The 24,689-nt window shown below is 46.3% G+C and overlaps 1 protein-coding gene across 6 annotated transcripts in view; it reads right to left on the reverse strand.

Moving 5' to 3' along the window:
- Positions 1–3,693: 3,693 nt before the first annotated feature.
- The window catches only part of PTPN3 (protein tyrosine phosphatase non-receptor type 3), a 106,532-nt gene continuing 85,536 nt past the window's right edge, over positions 3,694–24,689 (reverse strand). For all 6 annotated transcript variants that reach the window (XM_064580025.1, XM_045882877.3, XM_064580026.1 and 3 more), the window contains 7 exons: positions 18,140–18,230; positions 17,790–17,851; positions 15,300–15,446; positions 8,543–8,671; positions 7,440–7,585; positions 6,865–7,000; positions 3,694–5,098 (listed from right to left, as the gene is read on the reverse strand). In XM_064580025.1, the coding sequence (XP_064436095.1) occupies positions 5,021–5,098; positions 6,865–7,000; positions 7,440–7,585; positions 8,543–8,671; positions 15,300–15,446; positions 17,790–17,851; positions 18,140–18,230 (789 nt within the window). In that variant the 3' untranslated portion in view covers positions 3,694–5,020. The remainder of the gene's footprint in view (positions 5,099–6,864; positions 7,001–7,439; positions 7,586–8,542; positions 8,672–15,299; positions 15,447–17,789; positions 17,852–18,139; positions 18,231–24,689) is intronic.

The raw sequence follows: 24,689 nt of genomic DNA on the forward strand, positions 1-24,689 counted from the left end.
TGTGGCCATGGAGGTCCACGGACAAGGAAATCCTCCCAGAGAGCAGGACTTGGCTGTCAGGCAGCTGAGGGACTTACTGGCCTTCTAGAAGCGTCTTCGTTCTTCCTGTGCAGTGGACTTGGATAACCACTTGGATCAGTGTTCCTGTTCTTCCCTCTTACAAATGAGTTTTCAATGGTTGTTTTCCTGTTTCTACTTCACTGCTGTTTATGGGCTGTGTTGGGAGATCACTTGTCTTGAGTTTAGAAGTCATTGACAAGAAGCCACCCAGAGCTGATGGAGAAGACCACAAGTCACCCAAAAGGGATCTTAGCTTTAGCTTCAAGCTGTAAGTGGTTGGCGCTTGGGTTGTCTACCTTGGAGAGAGGAGGAATGGCAGAACCAAAGCATTGAACTATGGCAGAGATTAATTGTCCCTGAAACTCATTCTTTCCTTCTCAGAAACAGAACTCCTAAATTTGTTAGACACATGGTTTCTTGGAATAAAAACCTTCCCTAGATTCCTTTGCAGTAGGTATAGCCCTGTCACTAAGTTCTGATCAATGAAATGTACAACATCCAGACGATACACCCTAAGGGAAGGGGTTTTAGTTTCTCCTTCCCCTTTCCTCCATCCTGTTGGCTGGGGCCATCGTCATGGACCTCAGCATTGACGCTGCATACTGGGGATGGTAGAGCACCAGATCAGATAGAACCCGGGACCCTGGGGATCATGGAGCCACCCTGGCAGCCCTGTGTGATATATAAAGTACAGAAACTTCTTTATGTAAGCTACTGTTGTCATGACAGCTGAACCTAATTCAGATCTAGAATTTGCCACACCAGGTCAAGACAGGTCGAGCTCCTGACCAGAGGGAAGGGATGGGCAGAGAGCACTCTTCTCCAAGAGAGGGAGGGAGGGAGGGAGGGAGGGAGGGAGGGAGGGAGGGAGGGAGGGAGGGAGGGAGGAAGGAAGGAAGGAAGGAAGGAAGGAAGGAAGGAAGGAAGGAAGGAAGAAAGAAAAAGAAAGAAAGAAAGAAAGAAAGAAAGAAAGAAAGAAAGAAAGAAAGAAAGAGAAAGAAAGAAAGAAAGAAAGAAAAAGAAAGAAAGAAAGAGAAAGAAAGAAAGAGAAAAGCAAAGAGAGTGAGAAAACCCTTTCAGAAATTAAGACAATTCTTAGAATAAAAATGTCAACACACAGTAAGTGTTGCATAGCTTGAATGTTTTTATATCGATCAAACTTTTTCAGTAGAGTCACTGACAGTTCAGAATGAAAAAGGTCCCAGATTTACAGAAAAAAATATTGATTTTTCTTGGGTTCTGCAGGGACAGCAAGAGGCAGACAGTCAGCCATCAGACTCCCTCATGTTTGGCTCCTCAGAGTTAGGCTGAGGTCAGGGTCTTTGCTGTCTTTACGGATTTTGTTCTCAGTGCAGAATGGCAAGAACCAGAGGGTGGCAATCCTTGACTCGGCACTCAAGCCCGCTAAGGTTTGAGGAACAATCTCTTGGAGCCAAGTCATGGAAATGTGGTACATTTCTCTCCAGTAGCTATATGGCTTTGATTTGGGGTTAGTTTCAATTCTCTGGAACACTGACTCCCAGAATGGCAAACGTTGAAAGAACCCAAGAACTCATCTAGTCCAGCCCAAACTTCTTTTTACACATAAGGAAATGGAGGCCTGAGGGCGACACATCTTACCCAAGTCTAGGTCTAGACCTGAGTGAGCTTTCCCTCATCTGAGCTCCTATGAGCATTTCCTATTGATGCTGCCTCTGAGGGATGAAGCGGCCTGTTGCTTTCACTAAAATGATAATTTCTGAGGAACAAAAAAGAAATAGCAGCAGAGAGGCAAGAGCACCTACACTAATCTAAAAGCATTTTTAATGTTAACAATCTGGAATTAAAATAAAAAACTTAATTAAAAAAACATTTTTAAGTACAAATTACTGAGGCAGGAATGACAGACCAGCATGTTTGTGATCAGCACCCCGCATCCTGACCTCCCCCAGCCAAACTGAGTTCAGTCTCTTTTTCTGTGAAGTCAAAACACCAAGTGCGGTTTCTACAGGGACACAGGGAGGGACGTCCCATCCTAAGTCAGCACGTCAGTGAGTCTGATCAAATCTTCCAGAGAACAAAACACAGATGTAAAATGCCTTCTCTGTTCACATCCAGCCCAATTTTCCAGGCAAAATATTCCGTGTTGATGCTTTTCACTTACGACTCAAAAAGGCTTAAGTATAATTGCTTAAATGTATAAAGTATTGAAGCAGGAATGTGGAGGCACAGAATTTAACTGGCTGTATCTGTAGTAATATTTACTCATGTATTTTGCCCCTTTGGATAATTCTCTTGTCCTGTTCTTCCCCAGTATTTCATGAATTTTGTTGCTAATAACATCTGCTGGGTCTGAACTACTGGCCTGCACAGTGGCAGAAAAAGGTGAGGTGCAACCTTTGGTAAGCTTTTTAGAAATTTATGTACAATAATGACAGCATTTCTGCAACTGTATCAAATAATTTGTTTTAAGAAAAAAAAAAAATAAACCACAACTCTCCAAACACGTTTAGTCTTCGCAAGCTTCTTGCACACAGGGTGCTGATGTATTTTTATCAAACAGCAATAATTTGCTAGACATCCTGATGGCATTTACATTGAGGTCAGCTTTCCACCTTCCCCTCTCTTTTGGGACTTAGCTGGTAGAATGTCTTCTGAGTCCAGATTGAAGAAAGGCACTGGTATGAGGATATTCCTTTGTGCTTTTGTTCTCAGCAGAAGAAATTTTCTTTTGTGGAAAGATCCATAAGCTTCTACTTCTTGTTTTTTTTTCTTAAAGATTTTATTTATTCATTCAAGACACAGAGATACAGAGAGAGAGAAAGAGTACGAGCAGGGGGAGAGGCAGAGGGAGTAGCAGGCTCCCCGCTGAGCCAGGAGCCGGACGTAGGGCTCGATCCCAGGACCCTGGGATCATGACCTGAGCCGAAGGCAGATGCCCAACCATCTGAGCCACCCAGGCGCCCCGTAAGCTTGTACTTCTATTTCGTGGGTTTTTGGGCTGATGGCTGGTAAGTTAACTTTTCCAAGTAACGCACCTGTAAGCAGTATCAAATAGCTACCAGCTGATGAAAACTCCCGCTGAGAGCATTTATTCGGTCCTCATATTCAACCCACAGCCTCACTATTATCCTCCCGTCTCACAGGAAATAGAGGAAAGAGACACAGTGCTCCGAAGTGACCAAGCCAAGAGATAGTTACTGACGAGTGGGACCAGGAACCAAATCTCCAACTGCATAATTGCAACCTCTCCTGGTTCATTCTGCTAGCTTAGCACGAACCCGACAAAGATGGGGCTTCGGTGGTCTCCTGTCTCCCTCACAGTAGTGGGCTATGGCACAGCGTGACACCTCCCTCCCACCCCTGCCATTTAGCAGTAAAGTACTGGTGGGGGACAGGTGGGAAGTGTGCAACTAAATGAGCTAAGTCTGGAGATAAAGAACCTTTAGAAACCCGGCTCCCATCATCTAGGTCGTTATCCAGCTTGCACCCAGGAAACGACTCGATTGGTCCAGAGTTTGCTAACCATCAAAATGGCTTCACTTCTGTGCGCTATGATATAAAAGCATCCTTTTTCTATACATCCCACTAAGAAACTGGCTGAGCTTCCTCTCCCTTCAGGATACATAAAAGCCGCTATTTAAAAATACCACATTCAAATTCTTATGTAATTTATTTTCCTTAAATAATAATTTGCTACAATCCTGTCACAAATTTTTAAAAAATTTAACACAGTATGAACAAAGGCAGGATTCTTTAGGACAATTAAAATCAGGGTGCACTTAGAATAAATTAACATCAAATTGTGTTTATATTCAGATAGCCTGATCCTCTCCTTTGAAATGAAATGGAGACCATTCTAACCGAGGGTGAATGCACACATTTGTTCTTCTATACAGAGACTCATTCTTTATAGAAACTCAACTGTAATTTGAATCAAGTTAGGAATCCTGAGAAACACTTACCATGGGCACACACACACACATCCACACACATCCACGGAAAACCCTCTAGAAGCTGGGTTTCCCATGGTTCCATGACTAGATCTTTCCTCAGAAGGGCCAAAGATTCTGAATATTAAGATGATATCCCATCTCCCCTCAGGAAAATCGTAGTGTTTCAAGTTTAATAGCTTGAAGTAGCAGCAATCCATGTAGTAGATTCAGTAGTCGACAATTCCAGTCTTGGGTTCTGCAGGGACAGCAAGAGGCAAGTGGAAACCCGAAGCACCCTGCTCCTAACGACGGGTGACAAGACGCATGGGGAGTCTTCATTCTCAGAGTCTCAACTGAAAACTCACCGGAACCTACATTACTAACCTGGTCCAGGCACTGTGTGAGCCCCTGAACGGGTCATTAATGCGGGGAGCAAGCAGGGCATTTTGGACGTGATTTTCAGAAACACGAATATGGGAAGTGGGAGGGAGATGGGGCAGAAAAGGTAGCGCCCGCCCTTCAGCTTGAAATCCCACCACCCTACCACTGAGTACACTCATCAGGGTTCCCTTAGCATCGGCGGGTGAAAGCTAACAGTCCCATCTCTGCCTCGAAGCCCAGAAAGCTCAGCCCTTAGAGTCCTATACACATATACACACAAAACGTCCGAGCAACTCCAAGTAGCCACACCCTCTTGTTTCTGGGAGGTCAATAGCACTGCTGGCCTCCCCTCTCAATTGCCCAAGGATGGTTTACAGGAACATGGTGACGTCTAGGGAGGAAGGCAATAGGACAGGCCCCAAACTGAGATCCCCTTTTGCTTATTTCTGAGGACAAACGGGCCTAAATGTTGCGGTAACTGCATGCGTATCTACACAGTTCCTATGTACACGATACCTCTTCTTTAGAACTTTAAAGTGCCTGGCTTCCAATGTGCTCATTCCTTCCCCACAGCCTACAAATTTCCTCTTGCTGCTTCCAGAGAGGCGTCTGTCCTTAAGGAGGATGCCCTTGGGAAAGAGGAATGAACGTTTTTCACAGTTGTCTTAACTGGGATCCAGCATTTGGACTAAGCCTTCTTGATAAACACGAAGAATTGCTTCACATACAAACTTGTACTGGCTCTGGAAAAGAAAAGAAAGCTGTCAGTCCACCCACAGCTCCGTAAACAGGCCTCGCACCACATCTATGCTCACTCTTTCACATCCCTCACGAGTACCCTGAGCTCCCGCTCTGGGCCGGGCCAGACCCTGCGTACCTGCAGGGGACCCACAGCGGGGCAGACCCCCATGCAGCCATTATTCCTGCATCATGAGGGCTAGGGGCGGCTACTGGAGAGCAATGGGCAAAGCATCATGGAAGCCACAGCCGGGAGAGGAGCCAGCCCATTCCACGTGGCACAGTGAGGGCTCAGAGCCCTGGCCGGGAACACCTGGGCCCGGAAAGAGAGGCTGCACAGGTGGCCGGGCCCTGGGGGTGCGGGGACTTGTGCCACGGTAAGGAGTCTGGACTTTGTCTTAAGCAGGGCCACTGAACGCTGCTCTGCAGGACATGGTTCTTTATGTTAACCAACACCTAAGGACCTTATTTAGTGAAGTGTACAGTGTGAAAGAAAGCATTTCGACGGTGCTTCACCAGCTGGGAAAATCTACCCAGAAGATGCACTGTAAACATTGTGAACCGGCAGTGAGGTCTTTCATAACATGGAAGAGGGCAGAGAACGAGAGTCTTAATAACCTGATCTTGTCCTCTGAATTGTATTTCCTGAGTATAACAGAGAGCTCACCATCATTAGAGAAATGTTAGAAACTTTGTCCACGAGCTTGTGAGGGCACAGAGCTGGCTGCAATGTGGAATTTCCACTCCTTTCTTTGTTGACTCCATCTCCTCCTCCAGAAAGCCTTCCTTGACTTTCCAAAGTCTGCTTCTGACACTCTTTCATTGAGTTCTTAGACTCCCCTTGGACTTCCTCCATTACTGTTGAGATTTATAATGGACTGATCCAGTTTTCCCACCACATGCAAGCTTGGGTCTCTCCGGTGTGTGCAATTATCTAAAGGAATGTGGGATGGTCCCCATTTTGCAGATGGGGAAACTGAGGCTTGGAGCGAGGTTAAGGGACTATCCAAAGGTCACCCAGTATGTGGGGTAGCCTGAATCATGCTCTTTCTTCTACATCACCTGACCTGCCTCTCTTCAAGTTCTAGGGGAAACCCACGAGATTTCCTCTGCAGGACACTTGCAGTGTCAATGACCCAGATGTGACACACATGGGAGACAGCCCAAGGAGGAGAGAATAGGGCCGTGTGACACGTCCCCTGAGCCAGAAGACTCACCCACAGACAGGCAGGTGGGGCAAAACCCTCAGGGGACTTTGCTTACTTCTGATGGACAAATGGTGGGCCAGGGGCTCGACCATGTAGAAGGCAACCAGAGCTGGCAGGAAGCACACCACGGAGGCAGCAAAGGGAAAGGGCAGTGAAAGACAGACGTCACGTGGGGTGGGCTTTGGAGTCGCTCAGCCTCTGACAACCTCTGCCACCTTGGGCAAGTGATGCAGAGCCCTTGAACCTTGGTCTCTTAACAAGCAAAGCCCTCCTCCCAGGCCTGGCCCAGGGCAAGTGCCCAGAAAGTGTTGGCCATCATTACTACTTTTTTTTTTTTTAAGATTTTATTTATTTACTTGACAGAGAGAGACACAGCAAGAGAGGGAACGCAAGCAGGGGGAGCGGGAGAGGGAGAAGCAGGTTTCCCTGCTGAGCAGGGAGCCGGATGTAGGGCTCGATCCCAGGACCCTGGGATCATGACCCGAGCCGAAGGCAGACGCTTAACGACTGAGCCACCCAGGCGCCCCCACTGTTACTACTTTTATCGCTGGATTTCTACTCACTGATGTCTGCACCATCATGGCACGCTGGTCTCGCATTTTCCGGACAACATCCAGTGGGTAAACAGGCAGGTTTCTCTCAATTAGGCATATGGCTGTTTCCATGGTGACCAGCACACCGGTGCGCCCTATTCCAGCACTGGGGGACAGAAGCAGAGACTTGGGATTTGCTCAGGCAGTATTTCTGCACGGCCCAGCTTAACTCCTAGCCAGTTCCCACATTTACTCAGAGCTTTCCTCCCCTGACCTTCGAGAACACAAAACACACATTCAGGGCATGCTCTTGAACAACTGAAAAGGTCTCTCCTCATATATTCTGAGGCCAGGGGCTTCAACACCAATGAAAAGAAACCCACATTTAAGTGTGGGCTGAAGGTGGGGCTTTCTTCTTCTGGTCTACATTCAGGGATTTATGCTTTCATAAAATTCTACATTTTTTGAAATAGTGAAGAAATAAACAGCCTTCTTGTAAAAGCATCTGGTCTCGTGGCATTTAGGGTGCTCTTTGCCAACTTTCTCCAGGTCTTTCCCTCTGGAGTACGTGTATGAAAACAAGCAAAACCAGAGAGCCACAGTACCTGCAGTGAACTAACACGGGGTCACCACCCACTCGCAGGGACCTCACAGAGTTGACAAACTCCAGGAAGTCTGAGGAGTCATCAGGAACGCCGTGGTCGGGCCACGCGACGTACTGGAGATGCGTCACAGTGTGCTCTTCCCCGGTCTGTAGAAGATGCAGGATGGCCTTGGTGAGTCCCTCCAGAGGGTGGGTGGGCGGGGGGACCCCGGCCTCAGCTACGGTGGTCCTGTCTCCGGCTGCCCCTCCGCTCGCTGCGCACAGCCCTGCCAAGGCCCCTGGAAACTCGCACTCACCCTCCGCGCATCCATCCACTCCCATGCACCCATCCTCCGGGACACGGCTCAGGCCACACCTCCGGCCCCCCTCAGGACGGCTCCCTTCCCCACTTCTGCCTACTGCGACTCCTTCCCTTTTGCTCCAACGGCACTTGCCATTAGGGCCACGCACACTGGCTTTTTCTTTTTTCGGGGGGGCAAAATATACGTAACACGAAGTTTACTATTTTAAGCAGTAAGTGTATAGTTCAGTGGCATTAACGACATTCCCAGGGTGGTGTAACCATCACCACTAGCTATTTCCAGAAGCTTTTCATCTTCCCAAGTGGAAACTCTGTAGCCATGAAGCACCGACTCTTCAATCCCCCTCCCCCCAGCCAGCCATCCTTCCACTTTCTGTCTCTCAGATTCTGACTACTCCACGTGCTCCATACAATCGTACAATACTTTCCTCTCGTGACTGGCTGGTCTGACCTAGTAGAACGTCTTCAAGGTTCATCCTTGCTATAACATGCATCAGAATTTCCTTCTGTGCAAAGCTGAATAGTACCCCACCATATAAACAGACCACATCTTGTTTCTCCATTTATCTGTCAGTGGACACTTGGATGTTCCCACCTGCGGATTGTGAACAGCGGTGCTGGGAATGAGGGTGCCGGTTCTTTCACAAGTCGGCTTATACATTTGCTGAAATGCTCGCCAGGTGAAAATGTAGAACACATCTGGAAGCACCGCCCTATCCAGGACCACGGTGGATGCTGCTTTAGCACCTGCCTCTAAGCTGTGCCCTCCCTCCCCAGCCTCTCCCTGCAGGGGCGCGGCTTACCTCAGTGTTGGTGACCAGCATTTCTCGGAACACATAAGCGATGGTGCAGTCCTCTGACTGACATCGGATGTGAAAGTTGCCGTGTTCCATGACATCGGGAGGATCGGGCCAGTACTGGTGACATTTGGTCTGCAAGGGAACCACCGGGTGTGAGCTAACCTCCACCGTGGGGGTGGTGCACGTGAGCAGTCACCTGGACGGACAGGTGGGGCATGTGGCCAGCACCCTCACACTCACACCAGGTACTCTGAGAGCTGCTGGTGGAAGGGAGACTCAGGCAAAGCCCATCTGCTCTGTGTCTGTTCCCTGAGGGTGGCAGAGGAGGCTCCCCTCCTCTCCTAGAAAGTAGGGTGGGGGTGGGCCTGCCGGGGGCCAGGCCACAGCTCTCCAACCAGCCTGGAGCTGCAGCCTGGAGGATGAGTACAGAGCTCATCCTCCTTATCACCAGGGTCCGCTTGCTGGAAGAACAGGAGAGGCCTCAGACACGGTGCCTTGACATAGGAGCAACCTCTCCTCCTCCTCCGTCCTCCATCCCCCATCAAGCCCACTCCTGGCCCTCAGGCCCCTTCTCTGCTCTCCACACCCCCTTCCACCTCACCCTCCTTCACCATCCATCCCCTACCCACTCGAGTAGAAGGCCTCAAGGCCCAGCGGTGACAAGCACACAGTGGGAAGCCAAACTCCACTGGACTCACTTTCTCCTCTACCTGCTAGCCTATGACTTTGAACCTGCCTCTCAACCTCTTGGATTTTCACAGTTTTCACTGGATAGATGGGGACAACACCTGCTTCCCAGATGGTGACAGAGGCCGGAGGTAATGGTGAGCAGAGCCAGGCTCACTGTGGGGGGCCAGGTTACCATTGTTGCTACGAGCCCCCCATCAACTTCAGCAAGGGTGATCAGAAATCCCATAGAATTCCCAGTAAAAGAAGTTCCCAAACAGAGACAAACATCCCTTTACATTCAAGCAGAGTCCCCTAGGCCCTCAGAGGCTTTCGTCCATGACTCACAGAGCTGACACACTCCCCAGATGGCAGATGGGGAGCCCCGGCCTCAGAGGGGTTAAACGACCTGCCCAAGGTCATAGGGCTGCTGCATCTTCCCCCGCAAGCTCGGGCTTCCCCGCAGGCTCACCGAGAGCCCACTGCCTCTCCCTGTTTTTTATCCTCCCTTCCAAATCCTGAAGCTTGGGCCACAGCTGTCTTAGCTCTTGCCTCGGGCTTCAAAGCAAAACTCAGGGCCAAGCTGTCCATCTCAACACAGTGCCATCAAATTCTGACTCATTCAATTTTTTTTTCCCTCTAAGCCTATAGTTGCTGGGCCCATCTTACATAAAAATTATATTTGTGTACAGCTAAAAGGGGCTATAAACCAACAGATGCACGTGATTTGTCTAGAACAGCTTTTCTATTCTTATTTTCAAACGTCACAGGGAATATTCGAAATGAAAGTATGCGGCCGGAAAGTTGGAGTTAAGAATTTACTTGTCAACCTTACATAAGGGTGTGTGGGCCAGTGGCCATTTCCCAACTTCCCTTAGACGTGAAGGGGCTACTGTCTCCAGAACCCAAGGCAGAGTCGACACCCACTGGTCTACATCTGCCTCATCCTCACAGGGTGCTGGGGAACATCATCAAAACGACACGACCCCACACTGGCCCGTGAGTGGGACCTGGGCGCTCAGAGGCACCTCCCCTGCTCCCTGTACTTAGAATGTGGGTTCTGCTTGCCTTTCCTGCTCCCAGAGGGTGCTGTGAGGACACGGCCTTAAGACAGTAATGTGGTGCTGGAAACACCTATCCATAGACGTAACCGAGCCCAGGTAGGGCCTCTTTATAAACTTTAAAGATTTGACGGGAAGGTGCGGGGACCCATTTGTCTCGCTGCTACCCAAGACAAGCCTTGTAAGTTCCCTTCGCTTATTAAAACCGTCACCTACCAAGGTGGAGTGGCCCGCCTCTTCCTTCAGTCTCCCCCTGCCCTCTGCATACGGGGGCCGGCTTCAGATCACACCTGGGCAGCTCCCGGGAGGGCTCTCTGCTCTAGACTCCCAAGCGTCCTGCCCACAGGACTGCTGATGCGAAGGGTCTCTGAGGTGATCAGCCCATACAAGGCAGAGCCACAGATATCTATTTCCAGAGACTCCCAGTGAATCTGACCAGAACTGGACTCTCTACCCCTTGATCAAATTTAGGTTTTAAGTCTATTTGGATCTCCAAGCACTGAGGGTGTAGTAGAAAGAGCAAGGAGTCTGTGGAAACCCTGAGTTTCAATCCTGGTTAATAAGCTCCACTAACCAACTGTGTGATCCTGGGCAAGTTACTAGACTTCTTTTGAGTCTCTGTTTCCACATTAATGCTGGCTGTGGGGCGTGAGGATGCTAACAACTTAAGCCTACTATCTCCTGACGAGGGTATGCCCAGCACTAAATGGTACTTTTTATGGACATTAGCTTGGCCTCAAAAAACCCTACGAGGTAGGTATTATTAGTGTCTATTTTGCATATGAGTAAACTGAGGCTCTGAGCGTGAATCTACTGCAGATCATACATATCAGAAGCGGTGCATACATAGATGTAAAAAATAATTTTTCACCCAGAAGAAGCAACCCTGATGGAAGGTGCAGGAGAATGTTTTTTCAATAGAAGAGTGATACTTCTATAGGTCTTTTTTCTCTATGAGGAAACCTGTGAACCTGAAGGGAGACTATCACAAAAAACATTTTGGGTGGGAATGAAACCAGGCAGAAATCAAGGCGATGCTGCAGTGGGAGCACCTCACAGGTTGGAGGAGACCCCACTCGTGGACGCACCTGCTGGGCACAGCTGTGATCAGGGACTCTGGCCAGCCACACGTCCGCGGGGAGGCCCACTCTACTAAATGCACGGTAGGGGAAAAAGGAAATGGGGCATGCTGAAAACCTCAACTCTCAGAACAAGGAAGGGGTGAAGCTGCTGGCCTGGCGAGAACCCATGGGTGGTGGTGAGGAGCAGATGAAGGACCTCAGGATAAAGGGCTCGGGTCAGCTGACGGTTCGTAACAGGAGAGGGAGGAAACACGTAGCCTGGATTTTTAGAAGAACAGGTTTCTAACAATCGATACACAGTGGGAGTAAGTCCCCAGGACCCGAGATAGTGAAGGCAATACTGACTCAGGAGAAGGGGCCGGCTGGGATGGGCTCACGGGCTGGGAACCAAAGAAAGCCCCTGGGTCACAGGGAGACCTCAGAGGAGCTCAGGTTCAGAGCAGATGCCAACAAAAGGCGGGGAGGTGGGATGTCCTCAGGACAGAGCAGGAAGGGCAGGACCCGTAAGAGCAGGTGGAGGACGCAGGGCCTGTGGGATGGAAGAAAGGGCCTTTCTGTCCGGGCTGGAACAAACAGGAGGAGGGAAGAGGGGCTGCTCTGCAGGGCGGATCGTCTGTCACTCACCACACCCGCAGCAGCTTGTGAATGACCTCAGAGCTGGGAAGGGGAGAGCCAACTTGACAGGGGAAAGAGAAGCCCAACCCAGGGGAGGGCGCTGCGTCCCGCTGCGCCGAGAGACCTCGTGACACAGGAGAGTGGCACCTCCATGAATACTCTGAGAGAACTTCCAGGCACCCAGAAGTCACAGAACAACAGAGGCAAGCAGAGCACAGGTTTCGAATGGGGAGCCTCGCAGGCTGTGGAAACGAGAAGGCGACAAAGGTGACGTTAGTCACCTACAAAATAGCAGAAATGGCCCAGAGCAGGGTCTGCAGAGTGTGGGAGCTGCTGGTACGATTGGGGGATTCAGTAACACGGAACTGCATGCACGGGGGGAAAGCAAATTTTTTTTTTTTTTTAAGATTTATTTATTTAGTTTTAGAGAGAGAGTGCGCTCCAGTGGGGGGGGAGGGGCAATGGGAGAGGGAGAGAGAATCTTAAACAGGCTCCACACTCACTGCAGAGCTTGATGCGGGGCTTCCTGAGATCATGACCTGAGCCTAAACCAAGAGTTGGATACTTAACCGGCTGAGCCACCCAGGTGCCCCAAGCAAATTTCTTCATATGTGCCAAGGATTGTCTTGAGGGTGGCTTTAACATCACTTCCCTAATTTTTATGAGAGACGGAGAAAGAGAGTGTGTGCGCACACATTCATATGTGCCAGGCTTTGGGTTCAGAGCCTGCAAGGCAAGGCATGAGTACTCACTTAGAATTTAATAACACTGTTCTCTCTCTCTCTCTCTCTCTATATATATATATATTTTTTTTTTTGAGTAGGGTCAACTCCCAGAGTGAAGCCCAACACAGGGCTTGAACTCACAACCCTGAGATCAAGACCTGAGCTGAGATCAAGAGTCAGACGTTTAAATGACTGAGCCACCCAGGCACCCCTGGGGTCTTCGTATTTTTATGCATACCTTCTCCTTATGGCATGTGATATTTGGCTTCCATTTAAGCTATATCTTTCAAAATAAATTTATTAAAGCAAAAAAAAGGTAAGTCAATTTAAAGAAAAAATAATACTATAATAAAATAAATACAGTCTAGTCCCAGCAATACCTGTTAAGGTGGTCCCCAAAGTGCTACCTCTGCTAGCTGACATTTATGTAATATTTATTGTGTGCCAAGCACCCTTCCAAGAAACCTACCTGTATTAACCCCTGACAATCCCACAAGATAGGCGCTATTATTATTCCATTTTTCCCAGAGGTTTTGTAGTTTTCCTAAGTCACACAGTTAGGAAATGATAGAGCCGGGATCTGAATCTGAGTCTGCCTTCTTGCCCACCACAGCACAGAGCAAGAGGGCTGTGAGTGCTTCAGAAAGAGAGAGGGTAGGACTGTGAGTCAGCCAGGGTTTCCTAAGTTCAAAAACAGGTCCAAGTCTCTTCATTTCCTATTCAAAATGAAATCAGAAAATCACAAAAAATAAAACAAAATATAAAACAAAAATTTAAAAAAACAGACAAAACCGAGACTTCTGGACAAGGAGATCAGGTGATGCTTTGTGATTTCAGGAAAGCCTTGGACAGTCTCTCAGGGTAACAGGGTTAAGACAAGGTGGAGAAATGCAGGGGCTGGGAGGAGAGCTGGAGAATTACAACTGCTCCCCAAAGGGAGGTTCTAGAAGGAGGTTTCTACTGCCTCTTGAGGAACCTTCATGTTTTTTAACAGTGACTTACGCGAAGAGAAGAGATTCTGATCAAAACTGTCAGTGACAAGAAGCTGAGAGTGACAGCCGACACAAAGAACAATAGAAAGAAAGCCCCAAAAGCCCCAGAGAACACATGACAGGCCAGATCCGATGGCCGAATCCAACCAGTGATGATGACACACAAAACAACACTAACATATGCTGGACTCTTGCCACATGCGATTCTCTAAGCTTTTTGCATATACCATCTCCATCTTTACAAACCGTCCGAGATGGGCACTATTATCACCTGCACTTCATATACAGGGAAACTGAGGGCCAGAGAGGTGAAGTAACTCACTCAGGGGGAATCAGGTTGTGAACCCGGATCGTCTGTCTCCAGAGCCCCGGCAGCTTTCTCTGCAGCTTTCAAGAGTCAAGGGCAGAGTACAAAACAGGGCAATTGGCCCGAGAGCAACACCAAGACAGAGACCAGACACTTTCTGCTGGTCACAGGATTAATGGAAGCCGAGCTTATAACCTTTGACAAAGTCTAAGGTTATTTTCAGATACCTAAAAGGCCAGTGCCTAGAAGAGAGGGGTAAAACTTACTCTGTGTCTTCCAGGTGGGAGAAGCAGGTGGGGTGGAGGTTCAAAGCCATGTAGATTTCAGCTAGTTGTAAGGAGGAATATATATACAGTTTGAATTGGAGCTGAACACCCATAGGATGAACCCTGGAGGTGTTTTTGCAGAAGTGGGGAGCCCTCTGCCTCGGACAACACACAGAAGTCCTTTGCAATCCACGGGGCTCTGCAGAATTAGTTAGGAATTCTTATTTTCCTGTTTCAAGTGAGAGTGTAGACTGTTCTCAAACATACTATTCATCCTAATCTGCATATTCTGATTTTCGGCAAATCAATTTGGTATTCTGAGCAATGTACCAAGGAGGGAGGCCTGGGAAGAAGCAGCACACGAATCATTCAAAGCAGGTGGCTCAAAGTTAATTTATATCGGATTTTGGAATGGGTTTCTGAATAAATGTTTCCTAATGAAGATATCTTGCTGTATGCACAAGTTAAGAGAATGCACAATACAGGTATCCCTTGCACAGCGACTTCTGTTCTATAACCAGTGATCTGCTCCTCTGGAAAATGCACGCCCCGCTAAGCACAGTGTGGTACTCATCACTCTCCTAATCAAGCCCTTCTTCCTCTTTTGCATCGGGTTTTGCTGCATCACAAGTGAAGGCTGACAGAGGCTGTAATTTCTCCTACTTTTTATGGCCACTGTCGCACCCACACTGCTCTTCTCAGAACCAGCGCTTGTCCTGGGTGGCTGAGGCTATAGCCAACACGGGGGTTCTGGGGCAGGTGAAGTGAGACAAGGGGAACAGGCTTCTGGCTCGTTATAATGGATCTGAGACAGGAGCGGGAGGGGCTGTCTGATCACTTGTTAGCTCGGGGAAAGCCAGGGAGTGGGCAGGAGTGCTGAGCTGCCCCTCACTCAAGGGGTCTATCAGTAGCTCTCTAAAGGAGACTTACAGGTCACACAGGGGCTGGACCAGGGGGCATTAAAGACCCTTTCCAGGTCTGAGATTCATGTTCCACGGGGCAGTTTGTGACGTACCCACGTCTGAATTGGAAATCAAGCCACTTACCCGCCCTCGCTCTGTGAGAGTCGTCAACATGACAATGAGTGATAACTTCTGATCCCAGACGACTTGCCAAAATTGTGCACAGGTGTGTGGCAGGGGACCCTGAGCAGCAATGTACTTGTTCACAAGGTTAGCAGCAGGAATTTCCATCTGGCAAGAGATTGTTCAGGCATTAGTACCCGTCACCGCGACAAGGTGGACACGGAACTGGATCTTAAACTCTTCTAGTTGGTGCCTGACATCACACCAGAATATCCCATCAATTTACAGCCAACAGGGAAAATCAAAGAAAAAGCTATTTTAAAAAATCCTTGAAAGATGCCTGACGATGACGCTAGCATTAACTACTTAAGGTAAAGCCGTACGACACGCAGCAGGCGATAATCAGACACGTACCTACAAGACGGCAGGAGAGTTTCAATGACCTTTACTGCTATATCCTAAATATAATCGATATTGGCCATCTGTATTTTCAGCAATACATACCAGTCCTCATGCCCAAATCTTTCCCCACACAGGGCTTTCTATCAAAATCCACTGACTTTCTCTGGTGTACAGACCATACAGGCTTATACCCCCACAAACACTACGCCCTGCTTTCTGCACGGCTGCCAATGCTCGTGTCCTTGAGTTGACCAATCCTTCCCCCACCCCAGCCTTACTGACATATAATCAACAAATAAAAATTGCACGTATTTAAGGTGTACAACAGGATGGTGTGATATATGCATATGTTGTGAAATGATCACCACAATCAAGTTCATGAACACATCCATCACCTCACCCAGTTACCACTTGAGTTCATTGATGTTAAACGTCAAAATGTTTTCAACTGTCCTCAGTGTCCCTCCCCCATCCTGCTTTGCTTGCATTTCTTCCCTCTGAACGGAGTCATTTCTATGAAAAACATTCAGAACCTGCTGAGCTTTGAAGCTCCTCATCTTAGATGGGGAAGGCTAAGAGAGGCGCCTAATTCATAGTTTGGTTGATACCTGGGTTAATGGCTTCTTCAACCCTGGTCTTAGCTCCCTCATATCCTCATGGTCAAGGAGACCGGACTGCGTGACCTTGCTGACCCCACCAACTCTGATGCTCTGCTCTCAAGACACCAGGAATGGTGAAGGGAGAGTCAACGAATTCCACAGATGTTTTGGAATAAATGGAATCACTGATAGGATCCATTTTTATTAGGTAGTTCTTGATATTTTGCTATAACTTGAGAACTTGAGAAATCATCTGTTCATTTAGCTCAGGGCTGGCAAACTGTGGTCTGAGGGCCAAATCTGATAGCCACTTTGCAAGTTAAGAGTGTTTTGGGTTTGTTTTTTTTTTGAGATTTTTTTTTAAAGATTTTATTTATTTATTTGAGAGAGAGTGAGAAAGAGAGAGAGAGAGAGAGAGAGAGAGAGAGAGAAAGAGCACAAGTAGGGGAAGCTGCAGAGGGAGGAGGAGAAGCAGGTTCCCTGCTGAGCAGGGAGCCCAATGCCAGGCTCGATCCCAGGACCCTGGGATCATGACCTTAGCCGAAGGCAGATGCTCAAGTGATTGAGCCACCCAGGCGCCCCACGGTTTTTTTAAAAAGATTTTGTGTGTTTGTTTAGAGAGAGTAAACAGCAGTTGGGAACAGAGGGAGAGGGCGAGAGAATCTCAAGCAGACCCCACTTGGGAGTACGGAGCCAAACTCAGGGCTCAATCTCATGACCCTGAGCATCACGACCTGTACTGTAATCAAGAGTCAGATGCTTAACTGACTGAGCCATCCTGGTAACCTGCAAGCTCAGAGTGCTTTAAAAAATATTTTTACATGGTTGCATTTTAAATGGTTGTGTAAGTACCTAAATAATATCCTCCATTTTGCCTCAGCTTGCAAAGACCAAAATGTTTATCACCTGGCCCTCTACAGAAAAAGCGTGCTGACTCCTGGTTTAAATGAAGAAAATGAGGTTCAGAGAGGCCAAGTGAGTTGTCCAAGATGCATTTGCAGAGTGAAATGAAGGCCTTTCCCACAATACGTGAAATCTTTTTACCTTTTCTTTTTGGGTTATATGCACAAGTGGTTTTCTTCCCCTTATTTTTAGGTGGGATGTACAGTAATAACATGGGGGGAGGGGACACAGAAAGTTACAAGCGTACCACTGGCAAAAACAAAACAAAACAAAACAAACCCAAAACAGCCAAAAAACAAAAAACCCCACAAAAATGTCAGCAGTTGAGGACAGAAGGCATGTGGACGATGGGAGTCAGAGACACGGAGTCTGAGTTTTGGTCTCACCTTCTGTTAGCTTTGTGACTTTTCAAATTATTTAATCTCTCTGAACCTTAGTTTTGTCCTCTGTAAAATGAGACTATTGTGCCTTCCCTCAGGGGCTGCTGAGGTGCTGAAATGAGGGGGCGAACAGGGAAGCACTTCGTCCACCGCAAAGCACCACCCATGCCACGATCATGCTTGGGACAGTGATCAACGTGCTCTTAGTATCCAGACTCTTGACTTACGTTCACATAACTTGCATTAATATAATCTTCATTTCCCTGCAATAAGACCCGGGTGGTGTCGTCTGTGGGGGAGAAAAACAATTTACCGGTTATCCCGAGCATTATTTTTATCATGCCAAGGAAACAAGAGTTCAGTCCCCAACCCCATCTGCAGCTCTCGCCTCATTAGCATAAACACTATTCCCCAACTGTTCCGAGTCTGACATGGCGGCAATAAAGACGGTGGTGTTTACAGACACGCTGAAAATCGTTCCAGAATACCAGACAAGCTGTTTTAAAAAGGGAAACATTATCTCAGCGTGTTGGGGGAGGGCGGGAGGGGGAGGGAGGCATTCACACCGGATACTCACAAGGTAGCACATCTTTGTATCGGTTTTTGTCCAAATTTTGAGGCAGCTTTGCAAACGTGATGGCCAGACCGGGCTTCTTTCTGTAGAGTTGCTATATAACAAATACAGAAGTGAGGGAAAACCCCCAAAAAATCAACATTGCAAAAAACAGCTATGGCGAGAGTGTGGAAAAATACTTTAACAATAAAGTCTACCACTCCTGGCACTGGATCCTAACATTTAGAAGTGATTAGATGCTGCATTTTATTTTTTGAGAGAGAGAGAGCACGTGCAAGTGGGGAGGGGGAGAGGGAGAAGGAGAGAGAATCTCAAGCAGACTCCCCACCCAGTGCAGAGCCCAACGTGGGGCTTGATCTCACCACCCTGAGATCTTGACCTGAGCCAAAATCAAGAGTCAGATGCTCAACAAACTGAGCCACCCAGGCACCCCTATGTGCTATATTTTAAAAGAAAACTCTTCCTAAGAAGTAATTTTACACTCCCATGAGAAACTGACAACATTCACTTTTTTCTTTCTTTTTTTTTTTTTAACATGAGGATCTTTGGGGAAAAGGAAGTCATAGGAAGGGGTCTGAGTCACCAGATAATGGATCATGGTAAGTAAAACCTCGTCTTTATGACAGTTATTTGACAAATGCTAGAAGCAAGTAGAGAAAGGAAAGGATCCTGACTCAAAGTTACATGGAAGCCATTTATATTAGTCTAGAAACATTTCCCTCCAGTTCAGTGGAGAGAACCGTGTTCTTAACTAAAGAACAAGAGCATTTCATTCATCATTAAGAAGTCTGTTTCCGGGGCGCCTGGGTGGCTCAGTCGTTAGGCGTCTGCCTTCGGCTCAGGTCATGATCCCAGGGTCCTGGGATCGAGTCCCGCGTCGGGCTCCCTGCTCTGCGGGAAGCCTGCTTCTCCCTCTCCCGCTCCCCCTGCTTGTGTTCCTGCTCTTGCTATGTCTCTCTGTCAAAAAAATAAATAAAATCTTTAAAAAAAAAAAAAAAAAGAAGTCTGTTTCCACAGTAAAAAGAGTAAACCTCATTTAAAGAGGTATGTCCCTGTGCATTTAATAACTAGCAAAAAATGCAATTAAAACTATCTGTACATCTGTAAGCGCCTACTGGATACATCTGTGTGGTTTCCCCAATACGATTCTGACAACAGCTTTGTGGGAGGGACTGAGAGGACCCTTATTTTACAAGCAAGAAGCAGAGATTAAATATCTTGCTCACAATCACAAACGAGAGGCTGAATTCACATCTGACTCAATGTTTTTTTTCTTTTCCTAAGATTTTATCTATTTATTTGAGAGAGAGCACATGAGTGGGGGGAGGGGCAGGGGAAGAGAGAGCAGCAGACTCCCTGCTGAGTAGGGAGACCGACTTGGGGCTCCATCTCACGACCCTGAGATCATGACCTGAGCCGAAACCAAGAGTTGGGTGCTCGACCAACTGACCACCCAGACACCCCTCACCAGTGTTTTTTTTTTTTTAATTAACTTTATGAAAATTTAAAAACAACACAACTTTTCTTCAATATTGAAAGTGTTCTTTTCTTCCCCCAGAAAATCTGGGCAATTCAGACTGGCATAAAGAAAAAAAATTACCAGTAATTTCACAACCCCCAAGATTACCCTTTTCATAGGTTTTCTCTAGTTTTCTATGCATACATGTATACAAATAAACGTAAGTACACATGTATACACATAAGACAGAGACACACATTTTTAAAAATAAAAAATGAGACTCAACTCCTTATTAGCACTTCCTATACTATGTTCTGTGGAACACGAGTGTTTTGAAAGATGCTAACAGGTATTCCTTAGAAAGTTTCAAGGTCAAAGAAATTTGGAAAATACAAGTCATCTTATGTTCTATGAATCTCCAAGAAGCCCAGCCCTGCAGTACTTCAGCTTAATTTAATTCTGATTAGCTAAGCATTTCTCAAGCTCATTTGGAGGCCACGGAGGATCTCACATCTCATAAGAAGTATTCTGGGAAATACTACCGTAATTTTGAAGGCTGTTTTTTCCTACTTATTATAGTGCCTAGTTTCCCATGCCATTAAATCTTCTAAATATTCTCTACATAAAATGATTTTTACTGGATTAATTTATAGTTTCACATAATTTAACTTTTACTCTACTTTTTGATTAGGTCGTTTTCAAAGTTTTTACTCCTATAAATTTCCAGGAGAATTACAGCATCAAAACATATTTTTAGGGACTCTGATGTGTATAACTAAGTTGCCCTACGGGGGTGTATGAGAATGCTTAGTCCATCAAATTGCGGCCAACGTCATCAATGTGTTTGCAATCTGAGTAAGAAGGCTGAACAGTATTTTCCACCAATATTTTTGCAAACTGTATTTCTTGTTTTGTAAACTGACCTCTTTGAGTCTGTTTCTCTTATTAGTTCTTTTTCCATTAAATAAATAAGCTGCACAGAAATCACCAGGAGAGAATTAGCATTGAGATTTCTGGCCAAAAGAATTGTGTCATGTCTTACACATTTACCAGATGTTTAGAATTTGCAATCTCTCCCCCAGCTCAGCTACTGAACTTCATAATTTCAGTTCGTAACAATCAAGTAGCCACTGAACAACTTCTTAAATATCTGCCAGCTTTAATGGACAGAGACCATTCTAGAAATAAATTCATGTTTTATTGGAAGGTTTGATTTGATACTGTAAGGAGACTGAGTCAAATTTCCCCAAATGACCTTTTGGTTCTAACTGACTAACTGCATGGAGGTAAAACCCAATTAAGTGAATATAATCAGTAAAGCTAAGCCGAAGGTTCAAAGATTTTTTTTCCCCAAATAAAATCATAAATGTAATCAACTTGAGATGGTCTAGCAGAAAAGCACAGATCTAGCATAAGGCTTTAATTACAAGAAGTATATAAATACATCTCAGCAGTAATGATCTGTTGATAAGATTGTTAAAGTACTAAAATAAAAAATAAAATGGCAGTGTTTAAACATTTTTAAATGTGCACACCCTGGGCTTTATCTGACAGGAATGCATAAAGATTCATATCAAAGAAATTTCCCCATAGCAAAGTATTTTTTTATTAGCAGAATACTGGAAACAGCCTGAAAATCTCCCAATAGGGAGAAGTGTTGCCTTAAATTATGGCACAGTGATACCACAAAAATATGTGCAATGAAGAGAATAAGATTAAAGTACAGATTTGGAAGGATATTAATTTATCTATTTTTAAGTGAAGAATGCAAGTTACAGAATAAAGTGGTGATCCCTTTTATATATAACAGCACATACACATAACACATGTATAATGTATATGTGTGCACTTTTGTGTATAAAATATATTTGCATGAGCACCAGAACAAGTGTGGAAGGACAGGCACCAAGTAGTTATTTGTAAATTGTAACAAAGAGCAAGAAGCTAAAGAAGATGGGAGTCAGGAGATAATTCTACTTTGGACTATTTCTGAATTACCTGAATTATTAAATGCATATTATTTCTTTTTTTTAAGCTTTTACTTAAATTCTAGTTAGTTAACATATAATACAATATTGGTTTCAGGTGTAGAATTTAGTGATTCGTCAATTACATATAACACCCAGTGCTCATCACAAGTGCCTTCTTTGATGCCCATCACCCATTTACCCCACCCCTTGCCCACCTCCCCTCCAGCCAAATGATTTCTTTTCTTTTTTTAAAGATTTATTTATTTGAGAGAGAGAGAGCATGTGAGCGTGAGTGATCAGGGAGAATCCCAAGCAGACTCCCCGCTGAGCATGGAGCAGAACACTGGCTCAATCCTATCACCCTGAGATCATGACCTGAGCCGAAACCAAAAGTCGGATGCCCAACCAACTGAGCCACCCAGGAGCCTCAGACAAATTATTTCTTAAATTCAAATGACTGAATGAGGAAAAAAAAACAAAACTAGAATAGATCTATACACAAAATTTCAAAATTCAACAAAAAGCTGGGTGAATAGGAAGATGATTTTGGGGGCCTTGAGAAAGTAGGACAACAAGCTCATAACATGTCAGTCTTGCCAAGGTGAACACTGAGCCCTATTTCTGCTGAACTGCTTCAAGTCCTAGTCATCCACTTAGCTTGTGAAGGTGTTAAGAGTTGGTTTTCAACTTCCTTTAATTTATTGACTTTTTCTCCAGACCCCGTGAGCTGCTCAGCAGGCTATGAAAACAGTACCCTGAGAAGGGGGGTCCAGGGTGGAGAGTGAGGTGTTGGAAACCCAGGTATGTCTTTCCAGAAGGGTCAGGGATGGAGGGAAAGGAATTAAAGACCATCAGCCAGAATTCAGACAAGCCTCTTTCAAGAACTATTCATTGTAAAAGGACACTTGGCTTGGGTTAATCCCAGGCTAAAGGTGTGTGAGGCGAGCAAGAGCTCCAGTCACAATTCTGCCCTAAAACGAGAGCAACCAGGAGCCTGGCGAGGGAATCCCAGGGGCAGTGGGTTAGAAGTTGTAACAGTTTTATTAAAAACTATTAATTTGGGGGCGCCTGGGTGGCTCAGTCGTTCGGCGTCTGCCTTCGGCTCAGGTGATGATCCTAGGGTCCTGGGATCGAGCCCCGCATCGGGCTCCCTGCTCGGTGGGAAGCCTGCTTCTCCCTCTCCCACTCCTCCTGCTTGTGTTCCCTCTCTTGCTGTGTCTCTCTCTGTCAAATAAATAAATAAAATCTTTAAAAAAAAAAAACTATTAATTTTTAAATCCTAAAGTGCTTTGTTCTCATCTTATTAGAGTGTAGTTCTAAAAAGCTGTGAAACTAAGGGTAAATTATAAAAAGATCAGCTGAGAATGGCTTGTTATGGAACAATCATATTTAAATTAGCGCCAATATCACTGGCTCTGGCTTCCAAAGACAGAAAGCTGAACAGTGGAAGCTAGACCTCTCCAACGCAGGACCGCTGGCATGGGTAAGATGATGTGGTTTTCCAGTCTAAACATTTCTTCTTTGAAAAAGTCCTCTAATATTACAGAGAGGGCATCAGGAGAGGACTCTGATCTCCTCAGACTACTGGCCCAAGCCAAGGTGTGAAATCTGCTCACCATCCTCAGAAGAAGGCTTCCGACACCCCCCGGGCTCTGACCAGTGGAGGCAGGCAAGGCCTCGCACGGGGGAATCGAATATCCCGTCAACTCTACGACCAGAGAAAGGGAGAATTCTCGAAGGCTGAGAACCCAAAGTGGGGGAGAGCGGTAGAGAGAAAAAGGGAAAAGACAGGGAGGAAAAAGAAAAAGGAGGGGGAGTTGAAGGGGCAATGGGCAAGGAGAGATCAAACAGTACAAAGACTCCCTTTCACTCCCTCAGCAATGACTAGGATCTACTGCAGGGCAATGATTTTTTTTTAAAACAGCTGCTTACGTCCTACTTCCCGTATCAAGCACCCAATGGCAGTCTTCATGAAGGCAGGCATCTTGTTTGCTTTTGTTCACCACCATAAGCCCTAGGCCAGCACTGTACCTGGCCCATAGTATGCGTTTAATCAAAATGTGTAGAGTGAAGGAAGAGTGGGGTCTGTAGCTTTGAACAGAGGGTGCAGACCACTGAGTGAAGCATGACAAGAGGCGTCATGGAGCCATACAATTAAGCTAAGGGTAACTCCTTTTTCATGAAGACCTCGAGAGGCTGTTTCCCTACTAGTACTTTGTAGACATAATTCACTACTCAGGGGCAGTTTGTCTACACTGGGAACTCCCCCTTTCCCTTGTCTCTGTCCCAGCCAAAGGGCAAGGGACACTGCCTGGTGCCTCCCCCTACATTCCCATAAAGGTTTGCTGAAACAAACTAACACTATTGCTGGTAATTTGGGGACCTTCAAAAGTGCTACTTGACGCAGATCCCACTGCTGGGATCAAGTATTCTTTCGAGTCCCTTTCACAGGTAAATAAATGATAATGAGTTGGGTGGCACCCTCTTTAAAACGGGCTTCAGGAATCTGAAATGTAAAGCCCTCACACTTGCTCCTGGTATTCTGCACATTACTGAACGTTTTCCTTAAAGGAAAAAAAAACCTGGAAAAATTCTTAAATGGTTTTTTTTTTTAAGGTATGCATTCTAATCTCGAAGGTATAACTGCCTTCACTAATTTCTACGTGTGTCAATTTAAACCTCTCATGAAGTCTTCAGCTTAGTCCTTCCAGATCAACTTTTATAGTCATCCTAGGAGCCAGTGAGTCACTTGTTTTGACACTAATGGTTGTTTCCTATAAGGGTGATATAGGAGGGACTTCAGGGAAAATGGGCCAAAAGAGAGAAAAAGACGGGCTTCTGGTTTTGTAAAGGAGGAAGAGGCTGAAGGGAGACGGGTGAGGGTTTCTGAGCTGGACGTGGTCTCTGGTGGAGTCCTGTAGCCCCGGCTCGTAACCGTGCAGAGAGGGAGGAGGAGAGAGGTTCATTTCCTATCAACCTCACTCTAAAAGTTTCCGCGGAAGTCTTCACTGGACAAGGAGGCAGGGAAGTTGCAAGCCACCCGGTCACTGGATGGAGATGGGCACAAAGGTCCTTTGCTGGGAAAGCTGGTTCTCAAAGGACACCCCTTCCCTTGCTTAAACAG

Source organism: Mirounga angustirostris, unplaced genomic scaffold, assembly GCF_029215605.1.
Source record: "Mirounga angustirostris isolate CCGP_5_RB_7025 unplaced genomic scaffold, mMirAng1.0.hap1 SCAF_15, whole genome shotgun sequence".
In the NCBI taxonomy this organism is placed as follows: domain Eukaryota; kingdom Metazoa; phylum Chordata; class Mammalia; order Carnivora; family Phocidae; genus Mirounga; species Mirounga angustirostris.